This window comes from Typopeltis vanoorti, chromosome 5 (genome assembly GCF_054136105.1).
Source record: "Typopeltis vanoorti isolate ZY-2024b chromosome 5, IOZ_Tvanoo_1.0, whole genome shotgun sequence".
In the NCBI taxonomy this organism is placed as follows: domain Eukaryota; kingdom Metazoa; phylum Arthropoda; class Arachnida; order Uropygi; family Thelyphonidae; genus Typopeltis; species Typopeltis vanoorti.
Window position 1 is genome coordinate 68,872,272 of NC_143553.1, and position 26,272 is coordinate 68,898,543.

Below are 26,272 nucleotides of genomic sequence, written 5' to 3' on the forward strand. Positions count from 1 at the left end.
CAGCTTGAAGCTGTTTCAAAGGAATCCAGAGGAATTGTTGTGTTGTTTCGGAACAGTGGACGAAACATGGATTCATCACTACCAGCTTGAGACCAAGGAACATTCAAAACAATGGGTTGCAAGCAGGGAATCTGCACCAAAGAAAGTGAAAACCGTTCCTTCAGCAGGAAAGGTTATGGCCACCATCTTCTGGTATGCTCGTGGCATAATCTTCATAGAATTCTTGGAAAAGGCAAAACAAAAACAATTACAAGTGTATTATGCATCTTTGCTGGATTGTTTAAATAATGAAATAAAGGAAAAATGACCACACTTGGCAAAAAAAAGATTCTTTTTCACCACGACAACGCACCCGCTCACTCTTCTGCAATTGTTACTGCAAAATTGTTCGATTTATGCTATGAAGTCCTTTCGCATTCCCCCTACTCTCCAGATTTGGCTCCCTCGGACTACTATCTGTTTCCATCATCATACTATGGCTGGCAGGAAAGAGATTTTCATCAAACAATGAGGTGATTCCGAAACAACTGCCCATTTTGAAGAGTTGGACAAATCGTACTATATGGAAGGGATCAAAAAACTCTAGCATCATTGGACTACATGTATAGACCTCAAAGGAGACTATATTGGAAAATAAAAATTGTTTGTCCCAAAAAAAATTATGTTTTCTTCATTTTTGCATAGTTTATCGAACAACCCTTGTATATTAATCACACTGTGAAGGAAAGTGACATGACATTAAACCTGATCACCTCTTTAGGCAAGAGATTAACTTCATCTCACAATTTTTAGCCTTTTTTTTTCAGGTCTGCTTGCATAAATCTTGTAACACTCAGAAGGGAAATGCCTCTATAATTCTCACCTTCGGTTTTATTTCCCTTTTTATATAGAGTGCTATCAGAATCCTGCTCTAAATCATCTGGAATTTGTCCCTCTAACTAGGCTTTCTTAATTATGCAGTGTAGCTGCTGTAGAACTTTTGTTCCTCCATTTTTGGGTACTTCTGGTCAATTATCATCTACTCCAGCTGCCTTTCTGCATTTCAGGTTTTTTTGGATAGTTTTTTTCTACCTTAAGTACAGATAGGTACTCCTGATTGCATTCCTCTTGAATGTTTTCTATGACTGCTTGTTTGTTTGAAACTTCCAGACTTTTGTTTAACTAGTTTTACACAGTGCTTTGCTTCCTTACTTTTTTTTTCTCTGTATTCTCCCAAAGTGCAAGCTGACTTGTTGCTAGGAACTTTCAATATGCTTTCTTCTTTTCCTTGACTGCCTCTTTAATTTCCTGAGTCCAACATGGAGTTCTGATTTTTCTATCTTTGCAGATAACCAGACCAAATACCTCTTACTGAATCAATCAATGTTTGCACAATGCTGCACAAAAGACAAACAAAAAAGCAAACGCAAAGAAAAATGCATAAAACTGATCAGACATCAGTAAAAAGGAGAGAGATAAAAGCCAACTAACATGGTTATCATAATTACCAAGACTGAGAAATGCAATTCCACAAATGAAAATAATAATAATAATATGTTGGCATTATTATCGAATCTTCCATCCAGCACTGAACAGGTAGAATTCTTACAAAAGTAATTTTTTCCAAGTTTCTTTTTAGTCACCAGATATGATAAAAAATAAAACTTTTTCTGAATTTCTATTCAAATCTATAGAATTCCAAACATTCACAAACAAGCAACAATCTCCTCTTGTTAGATAAATAGTGAATGGAATTAATTATGTGAAGTATAGTCCAAAAATTATCAGCAGTACCCAAGACTCTGTAGACTTAACACTTTCCTTTACAAGCATATTCAGAATTGCACACTCAACAAAAATGGCCAGTCCAACCTGCCACTCCTTCTCTTTTCACTAACATCCTAATCAAAGAAAACAAAATTTACATTCAACACTGTAGTGATCTTCACTAATATGCCACAGTATAGCTACTTCAAATGGTTACATATTTCTACAGTTAATAGGAGAAAGTGACAACTCATTGTACCTTCATTCTGCTGATAGAGATTACCTCACCATTTAAAGTATCTGTAATAAAGCATATGAATAAAGAGAAATAATGTTGCATGGAACTTTGTTTTCTTTGATTCTTTGGAAGCTCTGAATTCTTGATCTATAAAACTCCATCTGACATCTACTCCTACAACTAGCTCAAGATTTGGAAGACCATAATTTGCAATCTTTAATTTTTAATGTAAATCTCTTTTCCCTTTTCATATTGTGAATAAACTACGATTATTATTATTATTATTACATGACACCTCCAAGGAATCCAAAGACTCATCAAGGGAGGGCACCTACTCTACAACCCTGCATCCACCACTCAATTCACCAACTATAGCAAACTGCACCAACCCTCATCATCTACTGCCCACCACCACCACTAGTATTTTCACAGACATCACAAATAGCTATGCCCATGGCGGGATTCGAACCCACAGCCTTCTAGCTGGAGAGTGGATATGTTAACCACTCGGCCAACCAGACCGGCAGAAAAGTTACACAAAAAAATTGTGTAAAACTGATTACACAGTCAGATAACTGTGTAATCAGGTTTACACAATAACCACTACCTAGTGAGGAAACAGCAACTTCCAAGCATTGTTATCCTAATCTGCAGTGAGCATCATAAAAAAAAACCATCATACCACTTGGCTTCATGCGTTCTTTAAATGAGTCTGTACTTATGTGATGAACTACTCAACTGATGCTCAACTGTACTACATACTATGACTAATTTTACTATATTCAACAGTTCAAGAAATGTTAATGTATACTCATAATAGAGTCAAACACCCAGAATATCTTCACAGATAAAACTGACTGAAGATAAAGGTTGCTGTTGTGACAGGTCTGTGGAATGTTCTCTATGAAGATAGACTGAGGGTGTGTAGACTGCAGAGTTTGGTTAACAGACAGAGAAGAGCAGACATGATAGAAACTTATAAGTTACTAAAAGGATTCTATGAGATTGATACAAAAATTTTTCAATGCATGTCAAATTGAGAGAGAGAACTAGAGGTCACTCTTAGAAGTTGTGTAAGAGTATAGTTAGTCTGTGTTCACTGGGCATCTACAGATGCCGTATGGTCACTCCAGTGCTCGATGATGTTCCACACTAGGCCTCACCATGTAGTCCTGTTGTTTGCCCTTCTGGCAGCCTCAACTCTCTGAAGATCAGTCACTCCACACACGCCATCCATCCATCTCATTGATGGTCTACCCCTGCCTCTTTTTCCAGGAACTTTACCTTCTATTACTGTTCTGAGAAATCCTCCTTCCATCCTTTCTATGTGTCCAAAATATTTTAATTTTCTTCTGTCAATATCCTTAAGGAGCCTTAAAGTTCTACTAATCTTTTCTAACACCCATTCATTTGTATGCCTTTCAGTGTATGATATCCTCAACAGCCTATAGCAGATATCCATTTCTTATCTGACTTCTTTAGGTTCCAAGTCTTGCATCCATAAGTCGCTGTTGGAAAAACAACTGCATCCAAAGTCCTCAATTTTGTTCCCATGGAGATAGATCCATCCTTCCAGATTTTAGACAGGTCTCTGACTGTTGTTTTAGCCATTCCTAACCTTTTTCTGACATCTTTTGAACAGCAATTCTTCACATTAATAATGGATCCCAGGTACTCAAACTTGCTGACTTCCTCAATTCTTTCTCCATTAAGATACATTTGTTTCTCAAGAGCTTCTCTGTATGTTTTTCCTTTGAGAACCATGATCTTTCTCTTGCTAGAATTGAGTTGAAGTCCTCTATTATTACTGATCTTGTTAACTTTGTCAAGAATTAGTCCTAGTTCTTCCATGTCATTACAAAGGAGTACTGTATCATCAGCGTACCTCAGATTACTGATCAATCTACCTCGTATTGTAAATCCTGTCCTGAGCTCATCCAATACTTCACGCATGATGTCCTCTGCATATACACTAAACAAGTGAGGAGAAAGTAAACATCCTTGTCTAACTCCTTTTCCAACTTGAAGCCAGTCGGTTAATCCAATACCTGTTCTTATTGTGGCTTCTTGCTCCTTATACAAGTTGGCTATCAACCTGATAGTGTGTCTTTCCATTACTTCCCACAGATACAAAAAATTTTCAATGCATGTCAAATTGAGAGAGAGAACTAGGGGTCACTCTTAGAAGTTGTGTAAGAGTATAGTTAGTAAGGGTGCAAATTAGACTTGACTAGATTAGACTACCAAGGGTAGTTGTGAGTGCACTGACAGTGAATGTTTAAGGAGAGGTACAATAAATATAATGTGAATGAATAATAGTCAGTGTGGGTCTCCCCAAATGAGATACTCATATAATAATAATAATATATAATTTTTTTTTTGCTGAACACCAATTGATTTTTCATTCACATAAAGAGTAACAACATTGTTAAAAGGAAACATCACGGTCAGCATGATTTTTGATTATGTTGTATTATCAGAATAAAAGTTTCAATTAATACAGAATATGATTAAGTTTCAAGTGGCAAGTCCTTCCTCATTCTTTCAGGTTTTGTGATTATTGCAGAATAACTAAGATATTAGACAAATCAAGTCTGTTTAAATGTATGTTTTTCTGGATGCTTTATTTATTCTGTGTGCAGAGACAGTCATGCAAGAATAGCTCAATTTTAGTTGAAAGGCATTATAAATGGATCGGATGCAAATCCAGGCTGTTCCAACCCAAAGGCACTGCAATTCTTCCTAATGCAATGTTGAATCATCATTCTATACATGGTCAAGTGGATGCTACTAATGGAGCAATATGTATACAAAAGCAATGTGAGAATTGGACAATGGTTCAGAACCCTCATTTTACAAAAATGTGTAAAATAAGGTCACATATTCAGTGTAAAACTATGTGATCTCTATCTGTTAATTAGCTTTCAACCTATTGAGTGATGTATGTAATAATTAAAAAAAAAAAGGCAATATATCAGGTATTTCATAAGACAAAACTTCAAACAATATCTTTTACAATTTCAGTTAAAACTTATAAATTAAAAACCTGTTGGAATTATGCAAAATTAAATAAACTGCTGATTATCAGCAAGTTTTCAATAAGTAAGTTAGTTTCTGCCATCTCTATCAGTGCAACAAACTGCATACTTACATTGAGCCTGAGCATGTCTTTCTGTATCACCAGTGTACCTGACGAAATTATCACCAGCATACTGAAGACTGAAAAATATATATTATGACTGACTATAATATACTCTTCTCATGATTCTCAGAAAACAAATTAAAATGCCTTAAAATATTTAAATATTTTTATGTACAAACCTCCCAAAAACACACACAAATGTAAACATGCAACTAATGGACACAGCATATTTCTCTGTCCACAAAGACTATAGTTAAATTACTTACACTATTAAAAAAAAAAAAAAAAAAAAAAAAAAAAAAAAACATTAAATTTATGTTCTTCTTATTTTCATACTCACCACTGATGTGTTATAAGTTCTGCAACCTTTCATCTGTGGGTCACACACACATATATATAAATAAGTGTACCAATCCATGATTATCTAACTAAATCAGATACCTAATTTAGTCATCATCATCATCAAATTCCTGCCACCCTCAAGGGATGTACAGGATATGTTAGTACCACATGAAAAATTTACATCATTACTAACTTCCTATCTACAATTTTCCTCCAAATCAGTCTGTTATTTGTCAAGACTCCAACATTATCAGATCTTATATTTCTATCGTCTAAGGCACTTTGTACCATATCAATCTACCTATATCTTGGTCTTCCTCTGGGTCATTTTCCTGCCAACCTGGCAGAAAACACTCGTTTTGCTAATCTTTCCTCGTCCATTCTGAAGTGACCATACCATCTGAGATTAGCTCTGTTAACGCATTCCTGGATGCTGAAAATGTCAAGTTCTTTCCTAATATCCTCGTTTTTAATATGATATTGCCATTGATGCCATCTGTGGATGCCTCTAATCTTTCTCAGGACTCTCACATCTGCAGTCTCTAGTCTTTGGTCAAGTGTTTTACTTCTAACCCAGTTCTCAGATCCATAAGTTAAAACTGGTTTGAACACAGTCTTGTATACAGCTAATTTAGTGTTCCGACTAATTTCTCTCTTATTCCATATGAATTTATTCAATTGACTTCCTACCATTAACAGCTTTGTTGATTCTGTTGTCTATTTCTATATTTAATTTACCATCTTCACTAAAAATCGTGCCTAAGTAGATGAAATGTTTTACTTGTTCCATATGTTCTCCATTCACAACACAGTTGACATTTTCAATGATTCTGCCTATTTTCATTGTCTTTGTCTTTTTATTGATGACCTTCATACCATATCTATTACAACAGTTATTCAATTCAGTCAGAGAATCTTGCAGACTTGTAGCGGATTTATTTAGAAGTATAACATCATCTGCATAAAGCAAAGAGCTGACATTAACATCTCCAATTTTGATTTAAGGTTTAATACCACTTTCCTTCATAATGTGATCCATATAGATAATGAATAACAGAGGGAATAATGTACATCCTCGTCTCACACCAGATTTAACATTAAACCATCTTCCTGTACTTCCTTCAATTCTAACTGCTGACTTACAACTCCAATAAAGACTAAGTATTGCTTGATATAATGCCCCATTGACACCATATAACTGCAGCGTATTGAATAGCTTCTCTCTTGGCACCTTTAGTTAGGTATCTATATTACACTTTACATAAAATTATATCCTTGGTTTAATCCTATATCCAAGCATGAACAAAGCAAACAAAAGTTTGCAGGTTAAGTATCTTCGTGACTTGTTTACTTGTATGCAGAGGCTGTTGACTTCACATCAAATTGTCTCAGTATCCCACAGTGCATTTCCCCTTCTGGACATGTATTCTGTAATGAGACTTCAATAAAGGTTGAAGCTGATCTGGGTAGTGCCTCTTCCCATAATAAGTCTACTATAACTGTCAGCTGGTCTTGCTAAAACACAAGTCTGAATCCAGGAACAGTTCATCAGTGGATAAGAATAGAGAATAAAGCAACAATTTGGAGAACAAATATCAAATTTAAAACAAACAAATAAAAAAGTATGCAAGTCAAACAATAAAGATATTATTGCTTTGATCCTGTTGTCAATGTTAAATTTCATACTTGATGGAATATGGATTAAATTCATTTCTTGATATTTCTTAGAAACTGAATATGTCAGAAAGCCTTTATTTACTGCAAAATAACGATATTTTAGAAATTTTTATATCAACAAAATATAAATCAAACCAACTTATCATTTAGATGAAATGTGCAAATCCATTCTGAAAAATTTCATTCTCTTTTTACCCCTCCCCAATATCAGAAATATTCTTTGAATAAACAGATTAATTTAGTGTCAATTACGAAAGTTCTCAAAACATTAAAATTACATTTAAAAAAATGTTCTGGTTTACTAAAAAAATTTTCAACCAAGATCAGCTGTTAGGAAAAAAGGAGAAGAACCAATTTGCATGATTTGCCAAATGTCACAGTTAATGGAAGCTAACAGAACACCAGTCTGAATAGACATCTAGTTAGTAAGTTAGTATAAGGAAATAGTGTGCCTTCAGCTGTAATGCAGTATTATGCTATTTATTATACACCGAGTCCTCCATTAGCTCCCAAATTAATGAAATGCTAAGGAAATTATAATTTTTAATACTTTCATTGGTAACGGTTTTATGCAAAGGCAAGGTTATTATTTTGCTCTTGAATGTCTTCTGATATAAATGCTATGTAAGCTTTGTTTTCTTGGATCAGAAACAAATGTTCTTTCTTTCTGCTAGGTTTGCAGAAGAAAGATTTGGAAGTTTGATTCTAGTCATTGATCAGAGGAACTTTTTCTCAACCATTCTAAAAATTTTAGAAGCGAACTACATGACTGACTTCTTTACCAAACCTGTGAATTCTTCTTCGGCATTTCATTTTTCCAGATATAGGTATGGATGGTGAGTTGCAGATGCATTTAGTTCCCTTTAAGATTATTCACTTTGTAGTGGTTTACTGTAATCATTTATGGATGTTGGTCTTTGCAGGTATTGTATATCATGCTACAGGGACAAATATGACATATTGTGGCAGAGTATCCAAAAAAAAGAGTTTTCTCCCTATTTCTTTTATTTATCTATGAAATTTGATTGATTAGTTCCTTAAACATAATCAATAGTTTAAATAGCTTTCTCTTATTTAGCCATTGAGAAATTACTGCAAGTTTCTACTTGTTACTAATTCAGAATATCAACAGGCTTTACTATTAACATCACAGTAATTAGATATTTTTAATTAATTACAGTAATCTTTTGACTAAAATATACATGTGTAAGTTTCAGATGTACTGAAATGTATTTTGAATTCAACATTTAGGTCCAAAACAAAACAGTTTTAATGGTTGATTGCATTAATAACTCCTTCTCCCACACACAAACATGCATTAATCATTTTGCTACTAAGCAAAGAGACATGGATGAGATCATTCACTTTGAGTAAATCATTGACATAGTTCAAAAGATTAATTAGCAGAGGGGTGAAGTCCAGTAATGAAATGGGCAAAAAAAAAAAGGAATAAAATATATCCATTTTAGATAACATGCACATTTTGCCTTGGTGCAGAAGAACAATACATCAATCTTGATATTCATTTTATACGAAATGACAGAATTTTTATAAACCATTTTTCTTGCTAACAACTAGCACAATTTAAAAATAACCAATTTCCAATATGTGGGATGGATGATTTGTGGCCATCTGTATTTCTCTTTGAGGCTAATTACTTTGCAGTGGTTTACCACAGCATTTGTGGCTACTGGCTGAGAGCATACACAGAAAAGCATGTGGGGATCTGGGGGAAAGCCATCAAGTTTTGTCGCAAAACTTCCACAAATCACTACAGGCACACCTCACTTAACGCAATTAAGCCATCAATTAATGCACGCTAAGCAAAACTGCATTAAGCAAATGCAATAAACAATAGCAATAATATTAATTCATCCATCAGTTAGCATAAATTTGGAAAAATAAATTACAGTATAAGCTATATTAGAGGATAAAATCATCAAAGTTAATAAAAATCAATTGCTTAAATTTTTATTTAATGTCCGAACATTTGATTGAGCTACTTTTTTACAAAAAAAGTTAAGTAAAGATGTTTGAATCATGCTCGACTTTTTCATCTTGTCATGCAATTTGCAATAGCTGGCAAATGTTTTATCAAGATTTCAGCAGACTGGGATCAGCATCAAACAAAATTTCATTAGCATGCTCAATGTGATTGAAAACTAGCTCAAGTTCTTTCGCAGTTAGCTGTTTAGTTGTAACATTCTCTTCTTGTTCACACTCATTATCTTCTTCTTCATATGCACACACTTCTTCTAGTTGAAGGAGATCATGCTCGCTTAACTGTTCTGAATGGGAATTGACCAAGTTTCTCACATCTTTATAATCCAGTTCATTTAATCCAAGTTCTTTTCCAATTTTGATGATTTCTTCAAAATATTACATCTTGGATTTCGCACACAATAAACTAACATAGGCTTGAGTTTAAAGTCGCTTTCTGCATTGCCTCCTAATAAGAGCACAAGACAATCTTTAGATACTTTATATTCTGGTTGAGATGCTTCAGTTTTAGCTAGGAAAGTTTTTGTTGGCATATGCTTATCACACACATCAAATTCACATTAAGCGGGTTTTCCTGTATTCAGTGTACTATAAACTTAATAGTAATTACACAGAAAGCATGTAATTACTGTAAAAATTAATTTATTTCTAATTTACTGACTAAAATATTTTTTGAGAGTTGTTCAAGTTCTGAAATTTATTTTCAATATCCCATAAATGTTCAAAACAATGAAGGAGCTTTAATAGTGAGCATACTTGTAATCTCCTCCCTCTCCATATTCATTAATATGTCACTACACATGCAGTGCATACAGGTGCACTTTGAGTGAATCACTGGAATGGTTTCAAAAGATCAATAACATAGGTGTGAATGTATTTAAATGAAACAGAAAGAAATAAAATTCATATTTAGAAAATGCCAGTGCAGGCCCAGTTCCAATTTTAAAACAAAAAGTGTTACACCAGCTGATAAGTGAAAGATGCATGCGAGTTGCAAAAAACATACATGCTGACTCGAGTTTAGTGTTGTAAAAATTTAGTTAGAGTAATGAATCTATAGGTGCATGAATGAATCTGAATTCTTAGCAGAATATAATAACATAAGCATAAGTTTTAAAATGTCTCCTCTTAAGCGATTTAACTGATTTTACGTCTGTTAACAGTTAAGGCTGAGTCTGCAAGATTTGGGCATCAATCAATCAGCTCCTCAAAATCTTCACAACTACATATCCTTCATCCTCAGAACCTTAATATAAGAGCACATCCAGAAACTAAGTTCCGATTGTTTGTAAATGAATGAAATGACAACATTTTCAATATTACTTTATTGTCAGAAGTTTACACACACTGTCAGATACTTCTCCACATTTTCGTTCCCTTACACTGAGGCATCTATCATATCAGGGCACAAGTTTTTGTATTCCTCACTGAAGAAGTAGTCAGCAGTGTTTTGACCCAATCTTCCATGGTCTTCACGTCTGCACACCACCGTCATCACTGTTGTATTACTGAGTTGCTAAAAATATCTTCAAGTGGAGAAAAAAATGGAAGTCATTGGGTGCAAAATCAAGGCTATAGGATGGCTGCTAGAAAACTTGTAGGTTAAGCTGCTTAAGCAGTTAGCAATTCACACAATTCCCCATCATCTTTTGTTTCAAACAGACTGCTGCAATTTTTTTTAGTCTCATAGCAAGCATCTGCATTTATTGTTGTTCCTCAAGACATCAAGTCAATGAACAAAGCACAATATACTGATCCTAGAGAAAAGCATCTGGTTGAATTCAAGGTTTCATTTCCTATCATAATGTGGTTCAAATATTCATCACCATTACAATACCAGTACAAAAAAAGTTCAGTGCTACCACCACGTTTTTCCTGTGACCATCAGTGAGCACCCATCTTTTGGCAACCATCTTGCATATAATTTGTGCCATGAGCATTCTCTGATGATTTTGTGTAATAAAGAATGAGAAATGTGCACTCAACTCAGAAATGGCAAATATTCTCATTCACCTGGTCAAGCAGATTAGAGTGATTAATAATGAGCAGCCAGTTTGGTCTTCATTGTACACGTTGTCCTCTTTTCACTGAATACCCTACACAATCCTCTCATCATTCCTTCACTCATGGCATTTTTTCCATACACTTCACTAACTTACCAATATATTTCATTCTATGGCTCTGGGAAGACTATTTTTTCCAATAACTGGTGGTTATCATTCATGTGTACTTTGCACAATTTGATAAAATCTGCCTTTGAAATTTTCTTAGCTTATTCCCCTCAGAAATGTCGGGTTCACTTCTGTAACCCAAATTTACTGTTGGTAATATTTTCCAAAACAAACAATTTTTGTCAATGTTATATATCTGCTCAGTAGATATAAATTTTCAAAAAAAAAAAAAAAATCAGCTAATGCCTTTTTATTCCCGTACACAGGGAGTAGGCGAGGCCATTTAGCCCTATCTAACTTTTTGGAGACTGAGTGGGCAGTTCAATCTCCACTGGTTCCAATCAGAGATTGATGGCCCAAGGCTATCACTAATTAAGCGGTACTCAGTGAAGAGAGACGGCTCAAATGTGCCGCCATCTCGTGGTCCCTAACCCTAACACAATATATTTAATGTCTGAAATAATGTGGGTTCTACAGTCGATTTTCTTGAGTTTACAGGACGAAAAACCCGAGTTTCCGGGAGGGAAAACCTGCTTGCCCGTGCCAGAGATCGACTAACTCGGGAACCGGTCGAAAAAAGGCTTAGAAAAATTTCCTCTAGTCGCCGACTAGACTCGAAACCAAGTCTTCCTTCGTGCGGCCGAGCACCGTGGTTGGCAAATGCCACATCCACTGAGCTACACAGGCTCTTTATAAATTTTCTTTTACTAATTTTGCAAATTTGCAAAATTTTATAAATTTTCTTTTACTAATTTTGCAAATTTGCCTACAGCACCAAATCCCTGTCACTGGTCATTTCTTCAAATAATCTTTGCTTTTTGACTATTGTGTAACATTTTAAAATATTTCACTCATCCTACACTATAATTACATATTATGCTTAAGTTCATTTCTCATTATGGCTTTCTCTACAAGCATCTAATCTGAAACAGGAATCTTTCTTTTGCATTTTTGTTTTGCACCCTTCTCATACAACTTCATCAATATTCTGTATTATTTCTGCTGCTTGCTGACATTTCCAATATATTTTAGGAATGCAGCCAGCATTTTGCAGAACTACTACTGATTTACACTAAACTACTGAAAAATGCTGGAAGCAGAACCTTCCAATTCATTGTTCTATTAAACCAAAGATTTAAGTTTCCTAATTTTGCTTTATAAAATAAACTGGTTGAAATGCAATGACACCATACCATACAAGTGTAAGCAAACAAAGTTTGCACCATAAGTAATTTCAGGACTGGGCAACTCATATGAAGAAGTTAATGACTTCACATTATTTGCTTAGTATTCCATAATGCACAGCACATCTTCTTATGGACATGTACAATGCTATGCATTATGGGAAGGGGCACTACCCAAACTGGTTTCGCCATTTATTGAGGTCTCATCAGTGGGAGCCAGACCCAGAAACGATACCAAGGTTTAAGTAATGCAGAAGTCATATTTCCATATATGAGTAGCCAAAACATGTCACACCTTATTGTTAAAATACTCTCGATTAGAGATAGATGTTGGAAGTTTTCCAACTTGGTTATATAAAAAATTATATTCTTGGTTTAATCCTTGAAATATGACTTCTGCATTACTTAAACCTTGATATCACTTCTGGGTCTAGCTCTCATTGATGAGACCTCGATAACGGTCAAAACCGGTATCTCCCCATAACACATAGCATTATACATGTTCATAACCAGATGTGCTTTGTGTTATGGAATACTAAGGCAAGTGATATGAAGTCATTAGCTTCTTTATACAAGTTGCCCAGTCCTGAAATTATTTCAGGTGCAAATTTTGTTTGCTTACACTTGGATAATACAGGATTAAATAACAATATAATTTTTTGGCATCTTTAATTTACACTTATATCTGCCGATAGCAAACAGCAACCTATGAATCAGCAGCCAGGATAATAGCAAATGCATGCTTTCCATTGTTTAAACATGTTCAAATATTATTTTTCACTAGAGATGTTGTCCACTCGGTTAGCCTAGTGGCTATGCGTTTTGCAACCACATGCCTGGGGAAGGAGTGTCCTGGGTTCGATTCCCGTCGATGACGTGAGGAGCTTAAGGATCTTCCTCAGCCATAGCCAAGTTAGCCGGTCTTGGGCGTGGACAGCAGGGTTTTCCCCCAGTTTATCTGGGGATTTTCATCCCGCAAGCAGGCAAACCGGCCCCGTGAACACACGGATCTACAGCCATAATACTTAACCCCCCTTGAGGGGGCTCAACTCACCCCAATAGGAACAGGGGAGAAAAGGGAAGAAACTTCATATGAATAAATAAAAAAACTAGAGATGTTAATTGTTATTACTTGCTTTCTAATTTTTAGTTTATTTGTATTATTCCCCAATGAATTGAAATAAAGTATTTCATTAAACTAAGCAAAATAAAAAAAAATAGTTTCTTTGTTTGTAGTTAAACAGATGAAATATTTCTAAAATAATAATCATTTATATATAAAAATTTTATATAAAAAAAAAAACCAGCATAATCTATAAAGGGATAATGATAGAATCTAAATTTCCTAAATTTCCACAAGAAAAAACCATGCTACCGCCATCTAAGACCAATCTAATTCGCCTTCAGATGAAAAAATCTTTATAAAGGTTCTTTGCATTCCAGATCCTTCCAATAAAAGGTCATCACCAATATGACTGAGCTGTGGACTTCATCTGAGTGAGTAAGTTAGCTTAGTGAACCAGTATAATATATGAGAATGGCTAAGTCACCTCACATCATGACAAGAATCAATCGAAGAATGATCTTTCCAACCAAAAGGTGTTGCATAAGTCTTCCTTAATATGAGAATATTAATTTTACAAGAACAGCAAGAAAAGATGGACAATAAATTAATAGGTATGAAATGAGCTGAACAGATCCTAAACCATTGTATAAGCAAATCACGATGATTATCTCCCCCACAGATACTAAAGTTAAAAAAAAAATAAAAAGTAAAAAATAAAAACTTTTTATTTACTGATTAAGCTGTTCATGGAGTACAGTTAAAAGAAAGAGTGATTTAGTCAATGTGAGAGTGCCATAAATTACTAAATTACAGCAAAATCACACTATAAAACTTCATTTTGAGTTTATTTCAGTCAATCATGATAAATTTCTTATTCCTAAGTTTAAATGCTGTATTATTTAAATTGAGAGACATGATTGATTTGATTTTTCTGGTGAAGCACTCACATTCCACTAGAATATGACTAATGGTAAGACAGGTGTTGCATTTCCAACACATAGGTGGGTCATTAGCCCTCAGTAAATAAGAATATGTGAGATAACTGTGACCTATGCAGAGTCTAGCAAGAACAACTTCCTTTCTTTTCTTCGTATGTTGACTAGACTGTCAAGCTTAATCGCATGTAATTTGTTTGCCAGTGCATTCTGCAATGAGTATTGCCATTGTGCAATTAACTTTGATTTTATTAATTGTGTGTAGTCAGTATAAGGGATGCAAAATCATTTGCAGAATAATAAAAAAAAAAACAAATCAGGAATGGTAAAGAAGATAGCACAAATGATGTGAACATAAGTGAGGATGTTAAAAAACGTTTAATTTTCTTGACCAAAAAGCTCTGGAATGACTTTTAATGAGATTATATTGATCAAGTGCATATAATAAATAACTATGTTATACCAACTAGTTTCACCAACTAAGGCTGTTGGCATCTTCAGGGTACATAACTGATGTAAGGCACTAAAAAGTAAAAAAACTGTTACAAACTATAATCCACCGATTCCAATTATATTAAACAAAGAACAGAGCGCATACAATACATGTATAGAGCGTGCATGATCTCACGTGTTGATATTTAGGAACATAATAGTTGGCACTGTAATTCAGTTCTGGCGAGTTGAGAGAGCTAATAAGGGTCTTCCAGATCACGGGTAAGATTAGTCCTTGGTTCCTGTTAAGGTTTTGTATACAGCGGGCAACTGTTGTGGCCTCTTTAAAAATTCGGGAGCGGAAGTCCTCCTTCCATTCGTTCGTTCTTGAGAAATGAAAAGCTAACCCCGATTTTTCTTCTCTGTTATTATTGACGTTACCTGTGTGTTCTTTTTTGCCTAATTTCAAGGCTCCTTGAAGTTTGGCCGATGTAATTCAACCCGCACGAGCAGGGTATGTTGTAAACTCCAGCATATTTGGAGAAAGGATGGCTATCTTTTGGAGATCTTAAGAATTGTCTAATTGTTTCTGTAGGTTTAAAGGCCACTCTTATTTTATGTGGTCTAAGGAATCTTGCAATCTTATTGGAAACTGTCCCTAAGTATGGGATGACGATGGTAGAAACATAACGTATATCATCTCGTTGTCTTTGTCGGGGTTCAGAGAAAAGTATCTTGTGGACGAGGAAATTCATTCATGGTAAGGTTGGTAGATATCAGGGATAGTTCTTCTTGGAACTATCAAGATACACAAAAATGGAATACAATTTTTGTGTACCTTAGGAGCAGCATATAGTCTTGGTGTTAGTGGATGCATGGATTTCAATCTTCGTTTTAAGTCTATAGACCAGTTCACCATGTGTAGTATTACATCAGATCAACAAGACCTCCAGGAAGAGCTATCCCTGATATCTACCAACCTTACCATGAATGGATTTCCTCGAACACTTGTCCACAAGATACTTTTCTCTGAACCCCCGACAAAGACAACAAGATGATATACGTTATATTTCTACCATCGTCATCCCATACTTAGGGACAGTTTCCAATAAGATTGCAAGGCTCCTTAGACCACATAAAATAAGAGTGGCCTTTAAACCTACAGAAACGATTAGACAATTCTTAAGATCTCCAAAAGATAGCCATCCTTTCTCCAAATATGCTGGAGTTTATAACATACCCTGCTCTTGCAGTTTGAATTACATCGACCAAACTTCAAGGAGCCTTGAAATTAGGCAAAAAGAACACACAGGTGACATCAATAATAACAGAGAAGAAAAATCGGGGTTGGCTTTTCATTTCTCAAGAACGAACCATACCATAGAGTGGGATAGAAGCACGGACTTCCGCTTCTGAATTTTTAAAGAGGCCACAACAGTTGCTCGCTATATACAAAACCTTAACAGGAACCAAGGACTAATCATACCCATGATCTGGATGACCCTTATTAGATCTCTCAACTCGCCAAAACTGAATTACAGTGCCAACTATAGTACATGGGGTGCTTAAGGGTCAAAGCTGTATAACTGAGAGGAGACCTCCACATAGCCTTTAAAGGAATGCGGAGAACCGACCAGGGCTTCTGACCTAATTTCCAATCCTCACCTTCTCGTGGTGCACCCTGTTGGGTATCTTGGATACTGAACGAACGAGGATGGGCTGGCAATTTGGGATTTAGCCGAACAAATTGTATTCTTATTGGTTAAACCAAAATAAAAAGTGATGGTACAACATGACAAAATTTCATGCCGGCTGGGGCGTCGCCGATCAAACCCCCATTGTTTTCGCCAGGGAACCAGGGCGAACAGCGAAAAGTCAGCTACTGGAACAAATCTGAAAACAAACCCCAACTCAACATCACCAGAGTTAAAGATCGGTACTATCAACGTAAGAAGCCTGAATGGCAAAGAAATGGAGCTAGCTGAGGAATTAGATAAGTACCAGATCGACATAATAGGGGTGACTGAAACAAAAAAGACCAAAACTGGTGAGACCTTTCTGAGCAATAAATACAAAATGTTATATTCAGGCAATGACAATCAAGGAAAAGAAGGAGTAGCTATAGTATTCAACACAAAATATGAGGCTAATCTTCGTGAATGGCAGTCAGTCTCAAGTAGAGTAATGTGGGCAAATATGAGAATGGGGAACTGGACAATGAGACTTATTTGTGCCTATGGTCCCACAGAAGGTTCTACTAAGGTAGAAGTGGAGGAATTTTTTGAGGCTTTAGAAAAAGCAACTGACACAATGAAAAAGGAAAAGTTGGTCCTTGTTAGGGATCTAAATAGCAGAGTAGGAAATGATTGTGAGACATACAAAAATATTTTGGGAAAATTTGGAGAAAAGAGCAAAGCTAATAATAATGGCAAATATCTGTTGGATTTCTGCTCAGGACATGGACTGGTTATTACTAACACCATGTTCCAACATAAAGATGTGCACAAATTTACATGGAGAGAAGAGGCTAGGAATAAGAAAAGTCTCATTGACTATGTTATTGTTGATAGTGATGTTTTCTCCCTGGTGCAGCACACCAGAGTGTACAGAGGATTTGAAATTGGAAGTGATCACTATTTAGTCTTGAACAGAATAAAACTGAATTTCATATTGAAAAGAATAACATGTAAGAAAGTTTTAAAGCGAATAAAAGTTGAGCAGCTCTCAGATGTGAACTGTAGACTAAAATACAGAAAGATTATTGAAAAGAAAATGAAAGAGTTTGAGAAAAGGAATCAAACCTTGGAGATTCAGTGGCAAACTGAAGAAAACATTGCTTGATTCTGCCAGAGAGGCATGTGGTGAGGTTGTGTGTAAGGATAAAAAAATCAGAACTCCCTGGTGGACACAGGAAGTTAAAGAGGCAGTGAAGGAAAAGAAGAAAGCATATCAAAAGTTCCTGGCAAATAAGTCAGCTTTTACTCTTACAGAATACAGAGACAAATATAAGAAAGCTAAACACTGTGTAAAACTAGCTAAACAAAAGTCATGGGAGAACTTTGGCAAGAATATAGAAAATAAATATCAAGAAGGTGGCAAAATATTCTGGAGGTTGTTGAAGAAGCTTAGGAATGGAGGAAAGAGTGCTGTAAAAAGAGTTAGAGATGATAAAGGTGACATGAAAACAGGAGAAAAAGATATCCTTGAAGTATGGAGTAATTACTTTGAAAAACTGCTAAATGAAACAAGCAGTGATGACAGCACAGTGATAAAAAACACTGACCAGGCATGCAGTCAGGAATACATATCCATACTTGAAGTAGAAAAAGCTTGAAATGTGGAAAGGCAGCAGGAGTAGATGATATTCGACCAGAAATGCTGAAGTATGGTGGTATAAAAGTCTTACAGTGGCTGCACTGCATAGTTCAGAAAGCCTGGACAGAGGGATAAATTCCCGATGATTGGAGTAGAGCTCTCATAGTACCCATATATAAAAAGGGAAATAAAACTGCATGTGAGAATTACAGACGTATTTCCCTACTGAGTGTTCCTGGCAAGATCTATGCAAGTATACTTGAGAAACGGTTGAGAAGAATTGTGGAAGCAAAGCTTGGTGAAGAACAAGCTGGATTCAGGCCAAATAGAGGCTGTCAGGATCAGATCTTCACTTTACTACAAATAGTCGAGAAAGCATGGGAATATAACAACGATCTGTATTTAAGTGTTGTCGATTTGGAAAAGGCATATGACAAGGTGCCAAGAGAGAAGCTATTCAATATGCTGCAGTTATATGGTGTCAATGGGGCATTATATGAAGCAATACTTAGTCTTTATTGGGGTTGTAAGTCAGCAGTTAGAATTGAAGGAAGTACAGGAAGATGGTTTAATGTTAAATCTGGTGTGATACAAGGATGTACATTATCCCCTCTGTTATTCATTATCTATATGGATCACATTATGAAGGAATGTGGTATTAAACCTGATATCAAAATTGGAGATGTTAATGTCAGCTCTTTGCTTTATGCAGATGATGTTATACTGTACTTCTAAATAAATCTGCTACAAGTCTGCAAGATTCTCTGACTAAATTGAATAGCTGTTGTAATAGATATGGTATGAAGGTCAGCAATAAAAAGACAAAGACAATGAAAATAGGCAAAATCATTGAAAATGTCAACTGTGTTGTGAATGGAGAACCTGTGGAACAAGTAAAACATTTCAGCTACTTAGGCACGATTTTTACTGAAGATGGTAAATTAAATATAGAAATAGACAATAGAATCAGTAAAGCTGGTATGGTGGGAAGTCAATTGAATAAATTCATATGGAATAAGAAAGAAATTAGTCGGAACACTAAATTAGCTGTATAAGACAGTGTTCAAACCAGTTTTAACTTATGGATCTGAGAGCTGGGTCAGAAGTAAAACACTTGACCAAAGAATAGAGACCACAGATATGAGAGTCCTGAGAAAGATTAGAGGCGTGAAAAATGGCATCAATGACAATATCATATTAAAAATGAGGATATTAGGAAAGAACTTGACATTGTCAGCATCCAGGAATGCGTTAGCAGAGCTAATCTCAGGTGGTATGGTCACTTAAATAGAATGGGAGAGGAAATATTAGCAAAACAAGTGTTCTCTGCCAGGTTGGCAGGAAAACGACCCAGAGGAAGACCAAGATATAGGTGGATTGATACGGTACAAAGTGCCTTGGACGATAGAAATATAAGATCTGATAACGTTGGAGTCTTGACAAGTAACAGACTGCTTTGGAGGAAAATTGTAGATAGGAAGTTAGTAATGATGTAATTTTTTCATGTAGTACTGTCATATCCTGTACACCCCTTGAGGGTACATGGCAGGAATTTGATGATGATGATGATGACTATAGTACATTTCTAAATAACAACAAGTGAGATCATGCACTCTCTATGCATGTATTGTATGCGCTCTGTTCTTTGTTTAATAGAATTGGAATCGGTGGATTATAGTTTGTAACAGTTTTTTACTTTTTAGTGCCTTACATCAGTTATGTACCCTGAAGATGCCAGCAGCCTTAGTTGGTGAAACTAGTTGGTATAACATAGTTGTTTATTATATGCACTTGATCAATATAATCCCATTAAAAGTCATTCCATAAGTGAGGATATTAGAAAATAATTGGTAATGTTGAGGAATGAATTAAGGCGTGTGGAAAATGATAGGACAATTAGAGAAGAGATTAGTAGTTGGAGGTGTAAGAAGAAAGGTGGTAGATAAGTCAGAGATGAATGATTGCAGTGGAATGGTGGAAAGTAGTTCTGTATGGGGATTCTAGAGTGAACGATGTAAAATGTAGCAGATGTCAAGAATATGTCTGAATTGAGCAACAATAGGAAGTGTGACTGAGGCTGTGGAGAGGAACTGACTGTGCTGATTGGATCAAATGAACTGTGAGGAAGTATGAATGATTCATTTGTTCCAATCAGCACAGTCAGTTCTTCTCCACAGCCTCTCACACTCTTTTGCTTCGTTGCTAGAGACAGTGAAGCGAAACAGTGTGAGAGGCAGAATTTGTGTGTGTGTGTGTGTGTGTGTGTGTGTGTGTGTGTGTGTGTGTGTGTGTGTGTGTATTACAAAGGTATGATAGTGAAGAGCTGAGGGGAAGAGCAATGATCACAAAGAGCATGATAACTAGAATGTGCAAGAGACCTTGAGTTTGTTGATGTGTGGGATAAATTTGAAGGCAGGTGAGTGAAAGTGGAAGTGTGAAGCTGGGTAGATTGTTGATGAGAGCAGTAGAGCATGTAGTCAGTCAAGGAAATGAGAACTAGATGGTGGGACAGTGAATATAAGATACCAAAATTTTGAGATAGCACAATTTTGGACTAAGGAAGACAAGATACGGATGACCTCAGTGTAATCAACAGAGTCATATTACTGGAATGATAGGATAAGGAATTATAGGAAGGAAAGGGGAAACTAGAGGAAAGCCACTGTGCTTATACACCAATGCAAAAAGTATCAGAAATAAGGGTGCAGAGTTTGTGGCCTTGACACAATTATCAGCCTACAAATCATTGGTGTCAATGAGACAAGGTTAACAGAGGATGACATGCTAACATTAATAGGATGTGGTGGCTATAGCATTTTTCAAAAAGACAAAGGATAAAAGAGGAGGTGGAGTATTACTAATGATTTCAGAACAGTTATGTCCTCTCAAGGTGGAACTTGAAGAAAGCAATCATGATAGTGACTTTGAGGCCATTTGGTGTGAAGCTGAGGTTAGCACAAATTTTAGATATTTAGCAGGATGTTACTACAGGCCAGGGAATACAGAGGGAGATGATTCTGAAATGTTCAGACAGATGAGACTGGTGAGTGACAGGAGGATGATAATAATGGGTGACTTTAATTATGGAAGTACTGACTGGAAGCCGAAAATATCATGTGTGAGTAAGGGGTCGAATTTCTTCAGCTACTCAGGGACAATTATCTTATGCAGCATATAATTGAAACAACATGTGATACTCAAGTGTTAGATTTAATATCTCATACAGTTATGATAGAAGATGTCACCAAGATGCCACCAGTTGCTGAGACTGATCAAGTGGTTTTCACATGGGGAATGGCTAGCCAAGTACAAGCTTCATGAAACAAGAGTATGTGTGGAACTACAAAGCACAGGACATGATAAATTAAGGATACAAATTAATGATGTGCAGTGGTTCAATCAGCTGAAAGAGAGAGAAATTGGTGCCTGGTTTTTGCCCAGGATTTGGTCCAGAATAAATTACTTATGGCAATATTATATTGTATTCCTAAGATTCGGAGGATAAATAAAGTATGGGTGAAATGGATGAATCATGGAATTGTGCAGGAACCTCTGAGAAAGAGAATGTTATGGAGTATATATAAAGAACTGGGCACCATCAGCAGCATGAGTATAAGGAGCAACTAGGAAGGTGACAAGTGTAGTAAAGAATGAGAAATTGGCATATGAAAAGAGATTAGCTGAAGCAGAAAAGAAAAACCCTAGAGAATTCTATAGTTACGTTGCTAGTAGAAGAAAGGTGAATATGGAAAGCTGACTTTGTTGCTGCAGATGGAACAAGAGTCACTTCTGCTTAAGACATGGCAACAATGTTTAATGAGTATTTTGTTAGTGTATTTCATGTGTGTGTGTGGGGGGGGGGGGGAAGTAAGACAGACAACTGACAGTTCAAGAATGGGAAGTGTTTAGAATTTTAAATAACTTTGATGTTAATAAGGCTGTAGAACTGGATGGGATATTACCACGTATATTAAGGGAATGCAAAAGAGCTGGCTGTACCCTTGACCTGGTTGTTCAACAGAAGTCTGGCAACAGGAACAGTCTCAGAAGAGTGGAAAGAAGGAAAAATAGTGCCAATGCATAAGAGAGAATCCAAGTCAGTAGTGTCAAACTATAGGCCAGTGTGTATATCAAGTGTGGTGGTGAAGGTATTAGAGAAGCTGGGTAGAGACATGGATTGATGAGAATAGAAAGCTTTTGAGAGAGCAGCAAGGGTTTTTTTTTTTTGGGAGGGGGGGCATCATGCTTTAGTAACTGGGTTACATTTTATAATAGGGTGACTAGCATACTGGATGGGAGAGATGCTTATACAGTGATTTATTTCGATTTTGCTAAAGCATTTGATCGAGTACTACACTATAAACTACTAATGAAACTGAGCATGATGGGATTGGATAGTCATTTGGTAGCTTGGTTACATGGTTGGTTGATTAACAGGAGCCAGTGAGTTGTGTATGGAGTACAGTGTCTCAAGAAAGGAAGATGAAAAATAGGTTGCCACAGGTCCTGTTCTGGGACCACTGCTGTTTAACTTATATATCAATGGTATAGTTTACAGCGTGAAAGGATATATTCAGTTGTTTGCAGATGATGGCTAATTAGGAAGAGTAATGTCAGGAAATTCTGATATGTCGTTATTAAAAGAGGATTTAAACACAGATTGGTGCTTTGGGTCGAAGAATGGGAATGTCATTTCAATGTTGCTAAGTGTAAAGTTATACATTCTGGCCAGAGAAGAAGATGGAATGAGGTTTACCACATAGGAGTAACTCTGCTTCAGGACATGGAGGAAGCAAGGGATTTGGGTGTCTTGATAGATAGGTGGGAGGGGGGAGGGGACACAGTGCAAAAGTTGTAAGGGATACCCAAAAAATCGCTGCTATATTGAGAACACTCACATGTATGGATAAGAAAGTGATCGTTCCACTGTCTAAGGTACTAATCAGGCCTCATTTGGATTTCTGTGCCCAGATCTAGTCACCTGGCTATATCAGTAATAAGGAAACATTGGAGAGAGTGCAGAGGCGAATAACTAAGACTGTCTCAGGACTCTATTGAGCATGAGGATGGATTGAGAAAATGTGGGCTTCAAAGCTTGGCAGATAGGAGGGCGAGGGAGTTAAACACCAAATAGATACAGGGGAATTATTGCATAGGATAATGGGTGATGCAAAAACTAGAAATCATCCCTGGAGGTTATACAAGGGTCATGTGAGCAAAGAGGCGAAAAAGACATTTTTTTGCTTGGTATGTGGTGAGCGAGTGGAATGCATTGCCAGTAGTGAGGGCTACAACACTGAATGTGTTCAAAACAAGGTATGATAGTTAATGTGGTCTGTGAGTATTCGACCTCCCATGATGAGTCTTTGGATTCCATGGAGGCTTGGAAGTAATACTAATACTAAAAAATACTATAATTAAAGTCGCCCATGGAGATTACTCATTCAGCATCAGGTTGATTTCATGATTCATTTCATTGTCACTAGCAAATCCACTAGGTCTGTAACAGCACCACACTATGTTCCCCTCTTGTTAGATTCCACCTCCACAAGCTATGACTACAATACAAGTATCCATGCAGCTTCAGATGCACATCTACATTGATACTTGTATTGTAGTGATAGCTTTCTACACCCTAACTGGAATCAATGATATATATAACAATAAATAATAAAAGTCAATAAATAAACAGATATAATAATTAACAGGCATGACCTTCCACATTAAGCAATTTGGGCAATTTCTGAAATATAAGAATCATTAAAATAGATCATTTCAGTCTCCTGCTTCAGTTCATCTGAATCATGTTATAACAGAATTAATAATACAGAACAACAACAAAACATTAATAACAAGAGAAACTATAAAAACATACTCATCAGAACTTTTGCCGGTTGATTTATATGGGTTATCTCGCATTGCTCTAGTTTTTGGATCATAGTACGCTGAATTTGGATCCAAATTTCTCAGGTACTAGAAATGAAATAACAGTTGAATTAATAAAAATACTACTTCAAGTTAAATGAGACAGAAATGGAATATTAACATATTAAGCATCCTTGTCATGATTGGTAACAATATGATTTCATCTTTGTTCACAAATTTAAAAGAATATAAAAGCAGTATATAGAAAACTATGCAGAACTATTTGCACAGTTTTTCTAAATTACACAAAACCATTATTCTGAATTTAATGTTCTATTGTATTTTTAAATTTGACGTGGTTGCTAAAAACAGTAAGGTCTTATGCATTGTTTATTAAACTAATCTTCTCTTTGTGCATGAATCATAAAACTAGTTAATCCCTTTGTTTTAAAGAATAAGCCCACATCTAATTACACTGGGGAACTTTTTTTTCTGTTGATAATATGAATGAAATTACCCGATTTAGTACAAACAGTTTAACTGATTATGAAAAGGATAAAATTTGTGCACAGTTTGTTACTGCCTGATTTTTATCTATATAAATAAAGTTGAAAGCATAGTGGTTTAATAATTAACAAGGTTTGATTCATGAACTTTATTTCATTTATTCATTAAAACTGAATGCTTCGCCAACATGTTTTGCTATCTGAATGGCTGACAGCATTTTCAGGAAGATATTTAACACAAGAAAACAAATAAATAAATAACAAAAGACTTAAGTTTCTAGTCAGCAGATGTTTTGGAATGACTATTAACAAGTCTATTAATATTCTAAAAGGCAGGCATTGGATTAAGATCTTGCTGTTTCTCACATAGGCAACTCTATTATGTAGCCTGCTGCAAGGTGAGAAGCAGTAAAGATCTTCATGTATCCTGGAGGGAAAAACACTTGATGTGATTTATAAAAAGCTTTTGATATAATCAACACCAAATAATACTAAAACTATAATGTGAACAAAAGTTTTAATGCAAGTTTTAACTTGTATTAAAAATATATGAATTTATAAAACACATGAAAGTGCTTCATTTATTATTGAAAGAAGCACTTTCAGGTGTTTTATAAATAAAATAAGCTCACATTAGGCAGCAAAAATAAAAATAAAATAAAAAAACATTAATAAAAATAAATAGAAAAATAAAAGCATATGCTCTTCTAATTCTCAATTCACTTCATGCAGTCATTCTTTTTCATCTTATGAACCGTATATAATTCCCTGTGGAAAATTGAGCATCAGGCATTGATCATGGTAGAGTCCCACCTTCCAAAATACATACAGTTTGGTGGAACTTTGTTTACCTTGTTCATTGCTAGCATCACCCGAAAAAATTTAAATGGAAACAGCTATATGACTAAAACATTAAAAAAACAACAGGAATTTATTAGTCATTAGGTAAAATATACCTAATAGTTTCACTACCTCAAACAGAACTGGTGGCTTCTTCAGGGTTAAGACATCAAAATCTATAAATATATGGATCACTAAGTTGATTAAACACTGAAAAACCATTACAAGATAAATAAATAAATTTATGTTAACTGATATACATAAAATTGTGTGTCATACATTAGCTGCCTGCAGTTAGTGAAAGAAGGTGATTGTTGGTGAAGTTTGAAAATCTATACGAGAAAATAATAATAAGCATAAAAAAAGGTGAGAACAGAACTAAAAGAGTATAAGTAACAGGAGGTCTTAAACAAGGATGTGCCTCCTTTCTTTAATCATCATCATCATCATCATCAAATTCCTGCCATTTACCCTCAAGGGGTGTACAGGATATGATAGTACTACATGAAAAAAATTACATCATTTTTAATTTCCTATCTACAATTTTTCTCCAAATCAGTCTGTTACTTGTCAAGACTCCAACATTATCAGATCTTATATTTCTATCGTCTAAAGCATTTTGTACCGTATCAATCCACCTATATCTTGGTCTTCCTCTGGGTCGTTTTGCTGCCAACCTGGCAGAGAACACATGTTTTGCTAATCTTTCCCCGCCCATTCTGTTTAAGTGACCATACCACCTGAGATTAGCTCTGCTAACGCATTCCTGGATGCTAACGATGTCAAGTTCTTTCCTAATATCCTCGTTTTTA

At 35.6% G+C, this 26,272-nt stretch overlaps 1 protein-coding gene across 6 annotated transcripts in view; it reads right to left on the minus strand.

Moving 5' to 3' along the window:
* Slu7 (Pre-mRNA-splicing factor Slu7) overlaps window positions 1-26,272 on the minus strand; it is a 221,456-nt gene that overhangs the window by 67,453 nt on the left and 127,731 nt on the right. For all 6 annotated transcript variants that reach the window (XM_090392500.1, XM_090392499.1, XM_090392498.1 and 3 more), the window contains exons 8-9: window positions 24,125-24,222; window positions 5,136-5,203 (exon numbers count right to left, since the gene is read on the minus strand). In XM_090392500.1, coding sequence (XP_090248626.1) covers window positions 5,136-5,203; window positions 24,125-24,222 — 166 coding nt within the window. The remainder of the gene's footprint in view (window positions 1-5,135; window positions 5,204-24,124; window positions 24,223-26,272) is intronic.